The 19,844-nt window shown below is 43.2% G+C and overlaps 1 protein-coding gene across 1 annotated transcript; it reads left to right on the plus strand.

The window, feature by feature from the left end:
- Positions 1 to 1,492: 1,492 nt before the first annotated feature.
- On the plus strand, positions 1,493 to 17,583 carry LOC120036965 (gastrula zinc finger protein XlCGF57.1-like). Its single transcript, XM_038983227.1, has 2 exons — positions 1,493 to 1,619; positions 15,788 to 17,583. Exons 1-2 carry the CDS (start codon positions 1,493 to 1,495, stop codon positions 17,476 to 17,478), a joined length of 1,818 nt encoding a protein of 605 aa, XP_038839155.1. The 3' UTR covers positions 17,479 to 17,583.
- The last annotated feature ends 2,261 nt before the right edge of the window (positions 17,584 to 19,844 follow it).

Here is a 19,844-nt window from a genome sequence, read left to right on the forward strand (position 1 = left end):
AGGTTTGTCCAGTTTAATGATATACCAGGGCTTGGGCATGCAGTTAGGTTTGTACAGTCTGGTGATATACCAGGGCCTGGGCATGCAGTTAGGTTTGTATGCAGTCTGATGATATACCAGGGCCTGGGGATGCAGTTAGGTTTGTACAGTGTAATGATATACCAGGGCCTGGGCATGCAGTTAGGGTTGTACAGTGTAATGATATACCAGGGCCTGGGCATGCAGTTAGGTTTGTCCAGTGTAATGATATACCAGGGCCTGGGCATGCAGTTAGGGTTGTACAGTCTTGTGATATACCAGGGCCTGGGCATGCAGTTAGGTTTGTACAGTGTGATGATATACCAGGGCCTGGGCATGCAGTTAGGTTTGTACAGTGTAATGATATACCAGGGCCTGGGGATGCAGTTAGGTTTGTACAATGTGATGATATACCAGGGACTGTGGATGCAGTTAGGTTTGTACAGTATAATGATATACCAGGGCCTGGGGATGCAGTTAGGTTTGTACAGTGTAATGATATACCAGGGACTGTGGATGCAGTTAGGTTTGTACAGTGTAATGATATACCAGGGACTGTGGATGCAGTTAGGTTTGTACAATGTGATGAGATACCAGGGACTGGGGATGCAGTTAGGTTTGTTTTGAACTATCATCTCACTCATTACAAATCGGCACCAATCAATCAAACACACGCTTTTCCTTTGTACGTCTAAATACAATAATATTATTTAATCAAAATAAATTAAAATGTAAATTAAAATGTTATCGAAATAAAATAAAACTTCTCTCAACTGCGTTTCCCACTCCAGTCAGCAGTTGGCGATGTGCGTCTTTCGGGAGACGCTGCCAGAGTGTGACGTGTAATCTAGTGGACGGGATGCGTCTTCACCAATAACAGTTAGCCAGCCAGCCACCTCCTTAGCTTACTAGCCAACATAGCCGAAATATTGGAGCTCTTTAGAAGATTTCGACGTATATATAAGCCACTGTGTTTTAAACACATGTTTTTTGTTGTCATCTAGCTGTTACCCCATTTAATATAATATTTACGTTGTTAGACATCTAGCTAGCTGGTTAACTTGGCAGTAGGACTAGGCTAACGCTAACTAGCTAGCTAGCTAACATCAACGACCATAAAGTCACTAAGCTACTCCCCCAGCTGCTAAAGAAGAGGTCTGCTAGACGGAGAAAGAGGGTTTCGTGGAAGAGGAGGCTGTTACAGTGAAAGAAGAATAAGAGAACGACGCTTTCAGAGTGAAAGAAGAGCAGGATGTTGACTACCGTGAAAGAAGATGAGGAGGAGAAGGAAGAGGAGGAGAAGGAAGAGAAAGAGGAGGATGTCGTTTTTGGAATAAAGGAGGGGGAGATGACTGTCACAGTGAAAGAGGAGGAAGACGTTTTTGGTGTTAAGGAGGAAGAGGACGGGGAGATGACTGTTACAGTGAAAGAAGAGGAAGACGTTTTTGGAGTGAAGGAGGAAGAGGACGGGGAGATGACTGTTACAGTGAAAGAAGAGGAAGACGTTTTTGGAGCGAAGGAAGAGGAGGGGGAGATTACTGTCACATTGGAGGACGAAGAAGAACAGAGGACTGGAGAACTGATTAACACCAGTAAATACAGTGAGTACTATCTTATAAAACAGGGACATTGATCTGATTAACACCAGTAAATACAGTGAGTACTATCTAATAAAACAGGGACATTGATCTGATTAACACCAGTAAATACAGTGAGTACTATCTAATAAAACAGGGACATTGATCTGATTAACACCAGTAAATACAGTGAGTACTATCTTATAAAACAGGGACATTGATCTGATTAACACCAGTAAATACAGTGAGTACTATCTTATAAAACAGGGACATTGATCTGATTAACACCAGTAAATACAGTGAGTACTATCTTATAAAACAGGGACATTGATCTGATTAACACCAGTAAATACAGTGAGTACTATCTTATAAAACAGGGACATTGATCTGATTAACACCAGTAGATACAGTGAGTACTATCTAATAAAACAGGGACATTGATCTGATTAACACCAGTAAATACAGTGAGTACTATCTTATAAAACAGGGACATTGATCTGATTAACACCAGTAAATACAGTGAGTACTATCTTATAAAACAGGGACATTGATCTGATTAACACCAGTAAATACAGTGAGTACTATCTTATAAAACAGGGACATTGATCTGATTAACACCAGTAAATACAGTGAGTACTATCTTATAAAACAGGGACATTGATCTGATTAACACCAGTAAATACAGTGAGTACTATCTTATAAAACAGGGACATTGATCTGATTAACACCAGTAAATACAGTGAGTACTATCTTATAAAACAGGGACATTGATCTGATTAACACCAGTAAATACAGTGAGTACTATCTTAACAGGAGCACAAACTCTGCAGTTGTTGAACTAATGTGTGATTTTAAAAGGACATTCTACACTTGAATATGTTGGTCTGTACTGTAGGAATTGAAAAAGCTACAAAGAGTGTGTCTGTCAACGTTAATGGGTCAAATGCTTTTATTTATTTTTAATCGTCTCTGAATATCTCTTTCTGTAGTGATTTTGCTCAGTCTCTGTACTCGACATCCAGGAAGAGTAGCTGCTGCCTTGGCAGGAACTAATGGGGATCCATAATAAACCCCAGGAAGAGTAGCTGCTGCCTTGGCAGGAACTAACAGGGATCCCTAATAAACCCCAGGAAGAGTAGCTGCTGCCTTGGCAGGAACTAATGGGGATCCATAATAAACCCCAGGAAGAGTAGCTGCTGTCTTGACAGGAACTAATGGGGATCCATAATAAACCCCAGGAAGAGTAGCTGCTGCCTTGGCAGGAACTAATGGAGATCCATAATAAACCCCAGGAAGAGTAGCTGCTGCCTTGGCAGAAACTAATGGAGATCCATAATAAACCCCAGGAAGAGTAGCTGCTGCCTTGGCAGGAACTAATGGGGATCCATAATAAACCCCAGGAAGAGCAGCTGCTGCCTTGGAAGGAACTAATGGGGATCCATAATAAACCCCAGGAAGAGAAAAGTTATTATTTTTTAAAAACATGATTAAATATCATATAGTGTTAGTATTTGGTCCGTAGTTGTTCAGTTATAATTTCGGCAGACTGATCTGATTTTAAATATCTATGATACCATATCATATATTACAGCCATCTCCATGTCTGATTTCAAATGAATGATGAAGAGGTGAAGATGAAGAGGACAGAATCAAGACAAGGAAGGATCTGTCAAGTACCAGTCAAAAGTTTGGACACACCTACTCATTCAAGGGATTTTCTTTATTTGTACTATTTTCTACATTGCAGAATAATAGTGAAGACATCAACACTACTACACATATGGAATCATGTTGTAACCAAAAAAGTGTTAAATCAAAATATACACTGCTCCAAAAAAATAAAGGGAACACTAAAATAACACATCCTAGATCTGAATGAATGAAATATTCTTATTAAATACTTTTTTCTTTACATAGTTGAATGTGCTGACAACAAAATCACACAAAAATTATCAATGGAAATCAAATTTATCAACCCATGGAGGTCTGGATTTGGAGTCACACTCAAAATTAAAGTGGAAAACCACACTACAGGCTGATCCAACTTTGATGTAATGTCCTTAAAACAAGTCAAAATGAAGCTCAGTAGTGTGTGTGGCCTCCACGTGCCTGTATGACCTCCCTACAACGCCTGGGCATGCTCCTGATGAGGTGGCGGATGGTCTCCTGAGGGATCTCCTCCCAGACCTGGACTAAAGCATCCGCCAACTCCTGGACAGTCTGTGGTGCAACGTGGCGTTGCTGGATGGAGCGAGACATGTCCCAGATGTGCTCAATTGGATTCAGGTCTGGGGAACGGACGGGCCAGTCCATAGCATCAATGCCTTCCTCTTGCAGGAACTGCTGACACACTCCAGCCACATGAGGTCTAGCATTGTCTTGCATTAGGAGGAACCCAGGGCCAACCGCACCAGCATATGGTCTCACAAGGGGTCTGAGGATCTCATCTCGGTACCTAATGGCAGTCAGGCTACCTCTGGCGAGCACATGGAGGGCTGTGCGGCCCCACAAAGAAATGCCACCCCACACCATGACTGACCCACCGCCAAACCGGTCATGCTGGAGGATGTTGCAGGCAGCAGAACGTTCTCCACGGCGTCTCCAGACTGTCACGTCTGTCACATGTGCTCAGTGTGAACCTGCTTTCATCTGTGAAGAGCACAGGGCGCCAGTGGCGAATTTGCCAATCTTGGTGTTTTCTGGCAAATGCCAAACGTCCTGCACGGTGTTGGGCTGTAAGCACAACCCCCACCTGTGGACGTCGGGCCCTCATACCACCCTCATGGAGTCTGTTTGAGCAGACACATGCACATTTGTGGCCTGCTGGAGGTCATTTTGCAGGGCTCTGGCAGTGCTCCTCCTTGCACAAAGGCGGAGGTAGCGGTCCTGCTGCTGGGTTGTTGCCCTCCTACGGCCTCCTCCACGTCTCCTGATGTACTGGCCTGTCTCCTGGTAGCGCCTCCATGCTCTGGACACTACGCTGACAGACACAGCAAACCTTTTTGCCACAGCTCGCATTGATGTGCCATCCTGGATGAACTGCACTACCTGAGCCACTTGTGTGGGTTGTAGACTCCGTCTCATGCTACCACTAGAGTGAAAGCACCGCCAGCATTCAAAAGTGACCAAAACATCAGCCAGGAAGCATAGGAACTGAGAAGTGGTCTGTGGTCACCACCTGCAGAACCACTCCTTTATTGGGGGTGTCTTGCTAATTGCCTATAATTTCCACCTGTTATCGATTCCATTTGCACAACAACATGTGACATTTATTGTCAATCAGTGTTGCTTCCTAAGTGGACAGTTTGATTTCACAGAAGTGTGATTGACTTGGAGTTACATTGTGTTGTTTAAGTGTTCCCTTTATTTTTTTGAGCAATGTATATAGCCTAGAAACCTGGTTCAACTATCATTATGACATCATGGATGAATTCTAGAATATACTATATAGCCTAGAAACCTGGTTAAACTATCATTATGACATCATTGTGTTGTTTAAGTGTTCCCTTTATTTTTTTTGAGCAGTGTATTTATATTTTAGATTCTTCAAAGTAGCCACCCTTTGCCTTGATGACAGCTTTGAACACTCTTGGCATTCTCTCAACCAGCTTCATGAGGTAGTCACCTGAAAATGTTTTGGTTACTACATGATTCCATATGTGTTATTTCATAGTTGTGATGTCTTCACTATTATTCTACAATGTAGAAAATAGTAAAAATAAAGAAAAATCCCTTTAATGACAAGGTGTGTCCAAACTTTTGACTGGTTCTGTATATATACAGTGCATTCGGAAAGTATTCAGACCCCTTCACTTTTCCACATTTTGTTATGTTACAGCCTTATTCTAAAATTGATACAATTATTTTTCCCCCTCATCAATCTACACACAATATCCCATAATGACCATTTTTCCAAATCTATTAAAATATAAAACTGAAATATCACATTTACATAAGTTTTCAGACCCTTTACTCAGTACTTTTGTTGAAGCATCTTTGGCAGCAATTACAGCCTCGAGTCTTCTTGGGTATGACGCTACAAGCTTGGCACACCTGTATTTGGGGAGTTTCTCCCATTCTTCTCTGCAGATCCTCCCAAGCTCTGTCAGGTTGGATGGGGAGTGTCGCTGCACAGCTATTTTCAGGTCTCTCCAGAGATGTTAGATCGGGTTCAGGTCAGGGCTCTGTCTGCACTGTCTTGACTTTGTGCTTAGGGTCGTTGGCCTGTTGGAAAGTGAGTCTTCACCCCATTCTGAGGTCTTGAGCGCTCTGGAGCAGGTTTTCATCAAGGATCTCTCTGCACTTTGCTCCGTTCATCTTTCCCTTGATCCTGACTAGTCTCCCAGTCCCTGCTGCTGAAAAACATCTGATGCTTCCACCACAATCCTGTCTCGGTGCTCTACGGACAATTCCTTCCACCTCATGGCTAGGTTTTTGCTCTGACAAGCACTGACCACTGTGGGACTTTGTACAGACAGGTGTGTGTAGGGTTGCAAAGGGTCGCAAACTTTCTGGTAAATTTTCAGAAATTCTTCGACATTTTCCATGGGAAGTTTAGCTCGGGAATTTTACTTAAATTCATCAAAAAAGTTAGCTTATAACGGTAAACCTTTTTTGTGGGATACGCATAAGGCAATTCTAGGTCTTGTGCCATATTTTGGTTAAACTAACCCTAATTCAATGGAATTGCAAGCCTCTGCATGCACAGTGCACTCTTCCATCACATGTACAGCTGATTCTCAAGATCTTGCACAATAATGAGATGCTATTGAGCCCACACTACTACTACACTGTCTGAGCCAAGGACTACATGATTTCTGGTAAGTTTTGATTACAAATCTGGGTGGGGTGAATATATTTTATATGACATACATGGTGTCTTGTTAACTAGTAAATAGTAGCCTACAGCAAAGTGTGTTTAAATCATTTATAACTTGTTAACAATTTCTGCTAGTTAGTTTTTTCTACCATGTGGGTTTTAGCTTGCTTGAACCTGCCTACTGAGGAGTGTTATTGCACCAGTTTCCATACATGTTTCATTTTAAAAACATTTATCTTACGAAGGAGTTGTTTAATCTAACTGCTTAACTATTTATCTGTACATGGAATTGCATTATTTTATTTTTTTCACAATTTCTTTTCTAACATTTACAGGAAAATGCCACGGGCACTATCTGATGTGTGAAGACATTTCACTGCAGCTAATGTAGAAGGAAAAGCTGTGTACATTTGCAAATACTGTGCCAAATCATATGTGAAGAATGCAACAAAGATGCAGAATCATTTGGCCAAGTGCATAAAGTACCCTCAGCGCTCACAACAAGCAACCTCTGACAAAAGTCCCTCTACTTCTATTCGAGGTGAAAATTATGAATCAGACACCTTATCGATAGCAACAGCTCATGGTCCTCCTGGAATCAGATGTTTTTTTGACTCAATGAAGGAACGTAGTCAGAGAAATGCGGATGAATGTCTTGCTCGTGCAACTGGTTCACCTCTGACGCTCACAGACAATGTGTATTGGAAGAGATTTCTGAATGTTCTTTGCCCAGCATACACCCCTCCAACCATACATGCTTTATCTACTCATTTGCTGGATGTAGAGTTCAACAGAGTTCAAGTGAAGGTCAAGCAAATCATAGAGAAAGCAGACTGTATTGCAATCATAATTAATTACATCATCTCCACCCCTCAACCAGTATTCTACAAGAGCACAGACACAAGGGACAACAGACACACTGGTCTCTACATTGCAGAGAAGCTGAAGGCAGTCATCAATGACCTTGGACCACAGAAGGTATTTGCACTGGTGACAGACTGCGAACATGAAGGCTGTTTGGTCTAAAGTGGAGGAGTCCTACCCTCACATCTCACCCATTGGCTGTGCAGCTCATGCATTGAATCTGCTCCTCAAGGACAACATGGCACTGAAAACAATGGATACACTCTACAAGAGAGCCAAGGAAATGGTTAGATATGTGAAGGGTCATCAAGCTATAGCAGCAATCTACCTCACCAAGCAAAGTGAGAAGAATAAGAGCACCACATTGAAGCTGCCCAGCAACACCCGTTGGGGTGATATTGTCATCATGTCTGACAGTCTCCTGGAGGGGAAGGAGTCTCTCCAAGAAATGGCCATATCACAGTCTGCCGATATGGACAGCCCCATCAAGAGGATCCTCCTGGATGATGTATTTTGGGAGAGAGTGGTAAGCAGCCTGAAACTCCTGAAACCTATAGCAGTAGCCAATGCACGGATTGAGGGAGACAATGCCACCCCGACTGATGTTTCGACTCTGCTTGCAGATGTAAGAGAAGAAATCCGTACTGTCCAGCCCACTTCACTGTTGCTCCAAGCAGAGGAAACTGCAGTTCTGAAATACCCCTTCTGCCTAAAGCCCATATATGCCGCAGCGTACATGTTGGACCCCAAGTATGCTGGCAAGAGCATCCTGTCTGGTGCAGAGATCAACAAGGACTATGGTGTCATCACTACCGTGTCTCGCCACCTTGGCCTGGATGAGGGCAAGGATCTTGGCAGTCTGGCGAAGTACACTTCCAAGCAAGGGCTTTGGGATGGAGATGCAATATGGCAGTCGTGCCAACATATCTCATCAGCCACCTGGTGGAAAGGACTTTGTGGATCTGAGGTTCTTTCCCCTGTTGCCTCCATCATCCTCCAAATCCCACCAACATCAGCCGTCTCAGAGCGCAACTGGTCCTTGTTTGGGAACACACACACCAAAGCACACAACAGGCTGACCAATACAAGGGTTGAAGAATACAGTTGTGGCCATCTGGGCAAATTTGAGGCTTTTTGAGCCTGACAACGAGCCATCCTCAACAAGGTTGGAAGGTGACAGTGAAGATGAGGCCTCAGAGTCTGATGTTCAAGAGGTGGACATTGAGGAGGTCCAGGGAGAAGACATGGAGTCTGATGTTCAAGAGGTGGACATTGATGAGGTCCAGAGAGAAGACATGGAAGCCTGAGAGGAAGACAACCAAAGCTTTAGTTTCTAGACTATCATTTTACAGATGAATGTTGAAAACGTTTTTTGGGAGATGCGATGGATCATTGGGGATCATTCAATATTCCTTTTTGTTGTTCAGTGAAATTATCCCATGTGAAGAGTCAACTCATTTAACTAAAGTTCAATTCGGAACTAATTTTTATTTTTTCTCTATTGGAAGGATTTAATCATTTGCAATTATGTCTACAGTAGTTACGATAAGGTAAAAGGTGTATGTTTCTGTCTCCGTATGATATGGTAAATATATCCAATGTAATAAACGTCATTTAAATGGTACATAAACACAAAATTGTCCAAATTGCTGAAGTGAAATTAAAAAAAGAATATGTTTCAAAAAAATTAAATGACAAAACAAAACGGAAAAATGGTGAGTCTGCCCTTTGCTAAATAAGATCTGGTGCAACCAATTACCTTCTGAAGTCACATAATTAGTTAAATAAAGTCCACCTGTGTGCAATCTAAATGTCACATGATCTCAGTATATATACACCTGTTCTGAAAGGCCCCAGAGTCTGCAACACCACTAAGCAATTGGCACCATGAAGACCAAGGAGCTCTCCAAACAGGTCAGGGACAAAGTTGTGGAGAAGTACAGATCAGGGTTGGGTTATAAAAAATATACAACACTTTGAACATCCCACGGAGCACCATAAAATCCATTATTAAAATGGAAAGAGTATGGCACCACAACAAACCTGCCAAGAGAGGGCCGCCCACCAAAACTCACGGACCAGACAAGGAGGGTATTAATCAGAGAGGCAACAAAGAGACCAACGATAACCCTGAAAGAGCTGCAAAGCTCCACAGCGGAGATTGGAGTATCTGTCCATAGGACCACTTGAAGCCGTACACTCCACAGAGCTGGGCTTTATGGAAGAGTGGCCAGAAAAAAGCCATTGCTTAAAGAGAAAAATAAGCAAACACGTTTGGAGTTCGCCAAAAGACATGTGGAAGAAGGTACTCTGGTCAGATGAGACTAAAATTGAGCTTATTGGCCATCAAGGAAAAAGCTATGTATGGCGCAAACCCTAAACCTCTCATCACCCCGAGAACATCATCCCCACAGTGAAGCATGGTGGTGGCAGCATCATGCTGTGGGGATGTTTTTCATCGGCAGGGACTGGGAAACTGGTCAGAATTGAAGGAATGATGGATGGCGCTAAATACAGGGTAATTCTTGGGGGAAACCTGTTTCAGTCTTCAAGAGATTTGAGACTGGGACGGAGGTTCACCTTCCAGCAGGACAATAACCCTAAGCATACTGCTAAAGCAACACTTGAGTGGTTTAAGGGGAAACATTTAAATGTCTTGGAATGGCCTAGTCAAAGCCCAGACCTCAATCCAATTGAGAATCTGTGGTATCACTTAAAGATTGCTGTACACCAGCAGAACCCATCCAACTTGAAGGAGCTGGAGCAGTTTTGCCTTGAAGAATGGGCAAAAATCCCAGTGGCTAGATGTGCCAAGCTTATAGAGACATACCCCAAGAGACTTGCAGCTGTAATTGCTGCTAAAGGTGGCTCTACAAAGTATTGCCTTTGGGGGGGTGACTAGTTATGCACACTCAAGTTTTCAGTTTTTTTGTCTTATTTCTTGTTTGTTTCACAATAAAAAAATATTTTCCATCTTCAAAGTGTTGTGTAAATCAAATGATACAAACCCCCCCAAAAATCTATTTTAATTCCAGGTTGTAAGGCAACAAAATAGGAAAAATGCCAAGGGGGTGAATACTTTCGCAAGCCACTGTATTAATATACATCTGCATATATTCCCGTTAATTTACATATATCCCTGTTAATTTACATATATCCCTGTTAATTTACATATATCCCCGTTAATTTACATATATTCCCGTTACTTTACATATATTCCCGTTAATTCCCATATATTCCCACGGAAAGTTTCCACCTCTGAATATTTCCCAAAATGTGCAACCCTCGGTGTGTGCCTTTTCAAATCATCTCCAATCAGTTGAATTTACCACAAGTGGATTCTGATCAAGTTGTAGAAACATCTCAAGGATGATCAATGGAATCAGGATGCACCTGAACTCAATTTCGAGTCTCATAGCAAAGGGTCTGAATAGTTGTGTAAAAAGGTATTTCTGTTTTTTATTTGTAATAAATTTGCAGAAATGTCTAAAAACCCTATTTTTGCTTTGTCATTATGGGGTATTGTGTTTAGATTGCTAAGGATTTTTATTTATTAAATCAATTTTAGAATAAGACTGTAATGTAACAAAATGTGGAAAAAGTCTAGGGGTCTGAATACTTTCCTGAAGCCTCTGTATATCGGGGCACGAGGTGTCGAAAGCATTCCACAGGGTTGCTGCCCCATGAAGCCTCTGTATATCGGGGCATGGACTCTACGAGGCGTCGAAAGCATTCCACAGGGTTGCTGCCCCATGAATGCTTCCCACAGTTGTGTCAAGTTGTCTGGATGTCCTTTTGGTGGTGGACCATTCTTGATAAACACAGGAAACTGTTGAGTTTTAAAAACCCTGCAGCATTGCAGTTCTTGACACAAACAGGTGTGCTTTGTACCTCTCACCATACCCTGTTCAAAGACACTTAAGTATTCTGTCTTGTCTATTCACCATCTGAATGGCACACACACACAATCCATGTCTCATTTGTCTCAAGGCTTAAAAATCCTTCTTTAACCCGTCTCCTCCCCTTCATTACACTGATGATATTGATGATAAAACAGGTTGAAATTGATATTGATGGTAAAACTAACTCAAAAAGGTCACTAAAATGATGAGGGTAAAAAGTGTCCAATATTAAATCATCACAATAAGTTCTATGCACATTTTATTTTACAGACAAAATGGTTCTAACAGTTGCAGAGGTTTATTTCTACAAATCCTTTCTGTTGCAAACCAACTGGACTAGAAGCACGTCTAGATTATTTTGTCCAGTGGAGATTAGTTTATAAATTGCCTGGCTGGACAGTGGAGATTAGTTTATAAATTGCCTGGTTGGGCTGTGGGACAGTGGAGATTAGTTTATAAATTGCCTGGCTTGGCTGTGGGACAGTGGAGATTAGTTTATATATTGCCTGGTTGGGCTGTGGGACAGTGGAGATTAGTTTATATATTGCCTGGTTGGGCTGTGGGACAGTGGAGATTAGTTTATATATTGCCTGGCTGGGCTGTGGGACAGTGGAGATTAGTTTATATATTGCCTGGCTGGGCTGTGGGACAGTGGAGATTAGTTTATATATTGCCTGGTTGGGCTGTGGGACAGTGGAGATTAGTTTATATATTGCCTGGTTGGGCTGTGGGACAGTGGAGATTAGTTTATATATTGCCTGGTTGGGCTGTGGGACAGTGGAGATTAGTTTATATATTGCCTGGCTGGGCTGTGGGACAGTGGAGATTAGTTTATATATTGCCTGGTTGGGCTGTGGGACAGTGGAGATTAGTTTATATATTGCCTGGCTGGGCTGTGGGACAGTGGAGATTAGTTTATATATTGCCTGGTTGGGCTGTGGGATAGTGGAGATTAGTTTATATATTGCCTGGATGGGCTGTGGGATAGTGGAGATTAGTTTATATATTGCCTGGCTTGGCTGTGGGACAGTGGAGATTAGTTTATAAATTGCCTGGCTGGGCTGTGGGACAGTGGAGATTAGTTTATATATTGCCTGGCTGGGCTGTGGGACAGTGGAGATTAGTTTATATATTGCCTGGTTGGGCTGTGGGATAGTGGAGATTAGTTTATAAATTGCCTGGCTTGGCTGTGGGACAGTGGAGATTAGTTTATATATTGCCTGGTTGGGCTGTGGGATAGTGGAGATTAGTTTGTATATTGCCTGGCTGGGCTGTGGGACAGTGGAGATTAGTTTATAATTTGCCTGGCTTGGCTGTGGGACAGTGGAGATTAGTTTATAAATTGCCTGGCTTGGCTGTGGGACAGTGGAGATTCGTTTATATATTGCCTGGTTGGGCTGTGGGATAGTGGAGATTAGTTTATAAATTGCCTGGTTGGGCTGTGGGACAGTGGAGATTAGTTTATAAATTGCCTGGCTGGGCTGTGGGACAGTGGAGATTAGTTTATATATTGCCTGGTTGGGCTGTGGGACAGTGGAGATTAGTTTATGAATTGCCTGGCTGGACAGTAGAGATTAGTTTATATATTGCCTGGTTGGGCTGTGGGATAGTGGAGATTAGTTTATAAATTGCCTGGCTTGGCTGTGGGACAGTAGAGATTAGTTTATAAATTGCCTGGCTGGGCTGTGGGACAGTGGAGATTAGTTTATATATTGCCTGGCTGGGCTGTGGGACAGTGGAGATTAGTTTATATATTGCCTGGTTGGGCTGTGGGACAGTGGAGATTAGTTTATATATTGCCTGGCTGGGCTGTGGGACAGTGGAGATTAGTTTATATATTGCCTGGTTGGGCTGTGGGATAGTGGAGATTAGTTTATATATTGCCTGGCTGGGCTGTGGGACAGTGGAGATTAGTTTATAATTTACCTGGCTTGGCTGTGGGACAGTGGAGATTAGTTTATAAATTGCCTGGCTTGGCTGTGGGACAGTGGAGATTAGTTTATATATTGCCTGGTTGGGCTGTGGGACAGTGGAGATTAGTTTATGAATTGCCTGGCTTGGCTGTGGGACAGTGGAGATTAGTTTATATATTGCCTGGTTGGGCTGTGGGACAGTGGAGATTAGTTTATATATTGCCTGGTTGGGCTGTGGGACAGTAGAGATTAGTTTATGAATTGCCTGGCTTGGCTGTGGGACAGTGGAGATTAGTTTATAAACTTCCTGGCAGGGCTGTGGGACAGTGGAGATTAGTTTATATATTGCCTGGCTGGACAGTGGAGATTAGTTTATAAATTGCCTGGCAGGGCTGTGGGACAGTGGAGATTAGTTTATATATTGCCTGGCTGGACAGTTGAGATTAGTTTATATATTGCCTGGCTGGACAGTTGAGATTAGTTTATAAATTGCCTGGCTGGACAGTTGAGATTAGTTTATATATTGCCTGGCTTGGCTGTGGGACAGTGGAGATTAGTTTATAAACTGCCTGGTTGGGCTGTGGGACAGTGGAGATTAGTTTATGAATTGCCTGGCTGGGCTGTGGGACAGTGGAGATTAGTTTATAAATTGCCTGGCTGGGCTGTGGGACAGTGGAGATTAGTTTATATATTGCCTGGCTTGGCTGTGGGACAGTAGAGAATAGTTTATAAATTGCCTGGCAGGGCTGTGGGACAGTGGAGATTAGTTTATAAATTGCCTGGTTGGGCTGTGGGACAGTGGAGATTAGTTTATATATTGCCTGGTTGGGCTGTGGGACAGTGGAGATTAGTTTATAAATTGCCTGGCTTGGCTGTGGGACAGTAGAGATTAGTTTATGAATTGCCTGGCTTGGCTGTGGGACAGTGGAGATTATTTTATATATTGCCTGGTTGGGCTGTGGGACAGTAGAGATTAGTTTATGAATTGCCTGGCTGGGCTGTGGGACAGTGGAGATTAGTTTATATATTGCCTGGCTGGGCTGTGGGACAGTGGAGATTAGTTTATATATTGCCTGGCTGGGCTGTGGGACAGTGGAGATTAGTTTATATATTGCCTGGTTGGGCTGTGGGACAGTGGAGATTAGTTTATATATTGCTTGGCTGGGCTGTGGGACAGTGGAGATTAGTTTATATATTGCCTGGCTGGGCTGTGGGACAGTGGAGATTAGTTTATATATTGCCTGGTTGGGCTGTGGGACAGTGGAGATTAGTTTATATATTGCCTGGTTGGGCTGTGGGACAGTGGAGATTAGTTTATATATTGCCTGGTTGGGCTGTGGGACAGTGGAGATTAGTTTATATATTGCCAGGCTGGGGTATGGGACAGTAGAGATTAGTTTATATATTGCCTGGCTGGGCTGTGGGACAGTGGAGATTAGTGTATATATTGCCTGGCTTGGCTGTGGGACAGTGGAGATTAGTTTATATATTGCCTGGCTTGGCTGTGGGACAGTGGAGATTAGTTTATAAATTGCCTGGTTGGGCTGTGGGACAGTGGAGATTAGTTTATAAATTGCCTGGCTTGGCTGTGGGACAGTGGAGATTAGTTTATAAATTGCCTGGCTGGGCTGTGGGACAGTGGAAATTAGTTTATGAATTGCCTGGCTGGACAGTGGAGATTAGTTTATAAATTGCCTGGCTTGGCTGTGGGACAGTGGAGATTAGTTTATAAATTGCCTGGCTGGACAGTGGGACAGTGGAGATTAGTTTATAAATTGCCTGGCTGGGCTGTGGGACAGTGGAGATTAGTTTATAAACTGCCTGGTTGGGCTGTGGGACAGTGGAGATTAGTTTATGAATTGCCTGGCTGGGCTGTGGGACAGTGGAGATTAGTTTATAAATTGCCTGGCTGGGCTGTGGGACAGTGGAGATTAGTTTATATATTGCCTGGCTTGGCTGTGGGACAGTAGAGAATAGTTTATAAATTGCCTGGCAGGGCTGTGGGACAGTGGAGATTAGTTTATAAATTGCCTGGTTGGGCTGTGGGACAGTGGAGATTAGTTTATATATTGCCTGGTTGGGCTGTGGGACAGTGGAGATTAGTTTATAAATTGCCTGGCTTGGCTGTGGGACAGTAGAGATTAGTTTATGAATTGCCTGGCTTGGCTGTGGGACAGTGGAGATTATTTTATATATTGCCTGGTTGGGCTGTGGGACAGTAGAGATTAGTTTATGAATTGCCTGGCTGGGCTGTGGGACAGTGGAGATTAGTTTATATATTGCCTGGCTGGGCTGTGGGACAGTGGAGATTAGTTTATATATTGCCTGGTTGGGCTGTGGGACAGTGGAGATTAGTTTATAAATTGCCTGGCTTGGCTGTGGGACGGTAGAGATTAGTTTATAAATGGCCTGGCTGGGCTGTGGGACAGTGGAGATTAGTTTATGAATTGCCTGGCTGGGCTGTGGGACAGTGGATGTGTAGGGATAATTCAAATGGAACTGTTAACAGCCATTACCCATGAATTGTCGTGAATAACTAATGCTATCAACCAATCAGCATCCAGGATGCAAATTTGCTATTTTATAATGAGCGATCTAGTCTGGATTAAACCTCAATAGGAAAGACAGTTTTATAATGTGGAGATGTCATTTAGGTCTCTCTGTTTAACCAAATACTCTGTTTGTCTTTGGCAGGAGAGATACCAGACTCTCACTCTGACAGCAGGAAGAGTCCTTCAGAGGAACCAGACCCAGAGACGCCCAAACCAGTGAGACGACATCACTGGTCCCAGTGTAAAAAGAGTTTTAAGTGGTTATGGAAGCTGAAAAGTCATGATAGAACAGACACAGGAGAGAAGACTTCACAATGTTCCCAATGTGGAAAGAGTTTTACACGGTTGGGGAACCTGAAAAGGCATGAGAGAATACACACAGGAGAGAAGCCTTTCCAATGTTCCCAATGTGGAAAGAGTTTTACACGGTTAGGGAGCCTGAAAGAACATAAAATTATACACACAGGAGAGAAGCCTTTCCAATGCTCCCGGTGTGAAAAGGGCTTTAGGTGGTTAGGGAACCTGAAAAAGCATGAGAGAACACACACAGGAGAGAAACCGTTCCAATGCTCCCAGTGTGTAAAGAGTTTTACACAGTTAGGGAGCTTGAAGGAGCATGAAAGGATACACACAGGGGAGACATCTTACCATTGCTCCCTGTGTGGAAAAGATTTTACCAAGTTAAGGAACCTAATAAAACATACAGAATTACACACAGGTGAGAAGCCTTTCCAATGCTCCCAGTGTGGGAAGGGTTTTACACGGCTAGGGAACCTGAAGGATCACAAAAGAGTACATACAGGAGAGAAGCCTTTCCAATGTTCCCAGTGTGGAAAGAGTTTTACACGGTTACGGAGCCTGAACGAACATAAAATAATACACACAGGAGAGAAGCGTTACCAATGTTCCCAGTGTGGAAAGGGTTTTACCCTGTTAGGGAGCCTGAAAAAGCACGAGAGAACACACACAGGAGAAAAGCCGTTCCAATGCTCCCATTGTGGAAAGAGTTTTACACAGTTAGGGAGCTTGAAGGTGCATGAAAGGGCACACACAGGGGAGACATCTTACCATTGCTCTCTGTGTGGAAAGAATTTTACCAAGTTAGGGAACCTAAAAAAACACAAACAATTACACACCGGAGAGAAACCTTTCCAATGCTCCCAGTGTGGGAAAGGTTTTACACGGTTAGGGAACCTGAAGGACCATCAAAGAGTACACACAGGAGAGAAGCCCTTCCAATGTTCCCAGTGTGGAAAGAATTTTACATGGTTAGGGAACCTGAAAAAGCACGAGAGAACCCACACCGGAGAGAAGCCTTTCCAATGTTCCAAGTGTGGAAATAGTTTTAAAAGGTTAGGGAGCCTGAAGGAGCATGAAAGGACACACACGTGGGAGACAGCTTACCATTGCTCTATGTGTGGAAAGAATTTTACCAAGTTAGGGAACCTAAACAAACATGAAAAATTACACACGGGAAAGAAACCTTTCCAATGCACCCAGTGTGGAAAGGGTTTTACACGGTTAGGGAACCTGAAAGACCATAAAAGGACACACACAAGAGAGAAACCTTTCCAATGTTCCCAGTGTGGAAAGGGTTTTACCCAGATAGGGAACCTGAAAAGGCATGAGAAAATACACACAGGAGAGAAGTCGTTCCATTGTCCGCAGTGTGGAAAGGATTTTACCCAGTTAGTGAACCTGAAAAGGCATGAGAAAACACACTCGGTTTTAACAATGACCCCAGGAGTTGGAAACGGTTCGGAGAACAGAACAGAAAACCGCGTAAGAACAAAAAAAATGAAGAAACAGAAACCGAACCGGGAAAGAAAGTGATCTCGACAGTTTTTTGAAACAGAACCGTTATTTTTAAAGTAACTGTCCAGTGAAAATCTAACTTGAAAAAGTTAATATTCTGTTAAAATATCATTATGACGTCATGGATGAATTCTAGAATATACTATATATCCTAGAAACCTGGTTAAACTATCATTATGACGTCATGGATGAATTCTAGAATATACTATATATCCTAGAAACCTGGTTAAACTTATCATTATGACATCATGGATGAATTCTAGAATATACTATATATCCTAGAAACCTGGTTAAACTATCATTATGACATCAAGTAGAAGTTAATTAACTCATCGAAATAATGTTGAGACATCCTATACTCATATTTGTGGCCAAAGCATAAATTGACCCTCAAACTTGTATCTCAAACAGACTGTTTTAAAAATACTATTTCCTCATAGAACACGTTATCTCCCTGCAGAGGATGAGCTGGCTAATCTGTTGTTGGGGTACGCCCACACCTTTCTGTTGTTGGGGTACGAGCCACTTCTTTCTGTTGTTGGGGTACGCCCACATCTTTCTGTTGTTGGGGTACGCCCACATCTTTCTGTTGTTGGGGTACGCCCACACCTTTCTGTTGTTGGGGTACGCCCACACCTTTCTGTTGTTGGGGTACGAACCACACCTTTCTGTTGTTGGGGTACGCCCACACCTTTCTGTTGTTGGGGTACGAGCCACTTCTTTCTGTTGTTGGGGTACGCCCACATCTTTCTGTTGTTGGGGTACGCCCACACCTTTCTGTTGTTGGGGTACGCCCACACCTTTCTGTTGTTGGGGTACGCCCACACCTTTCTGTTGTTGGGGTACGCCCACTGCTTTCTGTTGTTGGGGTACGCCCACACCTTTCTGTTGTTGGGGTACGACCACACCTTTCTGTTGTTGGGGTACGCCCTCACCTTTCTGTTGATGGGGTACGACCACACTATTCCAACACAGAAAACCTGCTTTTAACATACTTAATAAATAAAAAAAGATTGGAAGGAAAGTATTTCACTCATATTATAAGTAATTACAGGTCATAGTTCATAGAAATCTGGAAACACTGGGAACTTTAAGTTCCAGACATTTTTTTTATCAGTCCCACAAAAAAACGCCAACAGGGCCTCCAGAGTGGCATAGCGTCTAAGACATCCTGGTTCTAGTCCAGGCTCTGTCTGTGCTAGGTGTGTCACTAGAGATCCTGGTTCTAGTCCAGGCTCTGTCTCAGTGCTAGCTGTGTCACTAGAGAAACTGGTTCTAGTCCAGGCTCGCATTCGGCCATGACTGGGAGAGCAATGGGGCGGCGCACAATTGGCCCAGCATCGTCCAGGTTAGGGGAGGGTTTGGCCCAGCATTGTCCGGCTTAGGGGAGGGTTTGGCCCAGCATCGTCGGGGTTAGGGGAGGGTTTGGCCCAGCATCGTCGGGGTTAGGGGAGGGTTTGGCCCAGCATTGTCCGGCCGGCAGGGATATTGTTGTCCCATCGCGCCCTAGCGACTCCTGTGGCGGGCCGGGCGTAATGCACGCCGACACGGTTGCCAGGTGTACGGTGTTTACTCCACCACATTGGTGCTTCCGGGTTGGATGGGCATTGTGTCAAGAAGCAGTGCGGCTTGGCTGGGTTGTGTTTCGGAGGACGCACGGCTCTCGACATTCGCCTCTCCCGAGTCCATACGGGAGTTGCAGCGATGGGACAAGACTGTAACTACCAATTGGATACCACGAAATTGGTGAGAAAAAGTTATTTAAAAAAAAAAAAAATTATCGAATAAAGGAAAAAATATACATAAAAAAAAAACGCCATGTAAACGTATCGTATCTTATTATTATCGTCTTCAAACAACAAGACGCTGAGCTCTTCAAGCCTCCTCCTCCTCCTCTTCCTCCTCTTCCTCCTCCTCCGTAGGTATAATTCATGTCATAACAAGACGCTAGGCGCTTCAAGCCTGCTCCTCCCTCTCTCGCTCTCGCCGCCCGCAAAATGTATGTGGCATCTTGCGCTCTACACTTGTCTGTCCATCACGCATGTAAACAACTAGCAAGCTGCTCTGTCCACACTGATTGGTGCGGAATGAAATGAGCTAAATGTAAAAAAATAAAAATATATTTAGCTATATTTATATAAAACAAATAGTTGTTTTGTTCAGAACGAAACAATTGTAACATTTTGGTTCCAACCCCTGGGGTGTATTCATTCCAAAGTATTTCTTAAACGAAAGCAAAACAGAACGAAACGGGGAGGGACTTATCAGAATTTGTCCAATAGAAAATCCAAAAAAGTTGCAAAAAAATGTTCCCGAATCAGCAAATGTTTTACCCAGTTAGGGAATCTGAAAACACATGAGGGAAGATAAGAGAGGGAACAGGG

This window comes from Salvelinus namaycush, unplaced genomic scaffold (genome assembly GCF_016432855.1).
Source record: "Salvelinus namaycush isolate Seneca unplaced genomic scaffold, SaNama_1.0 Scaffold1536, whole genome shotgun sequence".
Taxonomy (NCBI): domain Eukaryota; kingdom Metazoa; phylum Chordata; class Actinopteri; order Salmoniformes; family Salmonidae; genus Salvelinus; species Salvelinus namaycush.

Coding starts and splice junctions, on each gene's coding strand:
- LOC120036965 (XM_038983227.1), top strand. CDS start 1,493: ATGACTGTTACAGTGAAAGAAGAGGAAGACGTTTTTGGAGCGAAGGAA. Junction 1,620..15,787: donor GATTAACACCAGTAAATACA/GTGAGTACTATC, acceptor TGTCTTTGGCAG/GAGAGATACCAGACTCTCAC.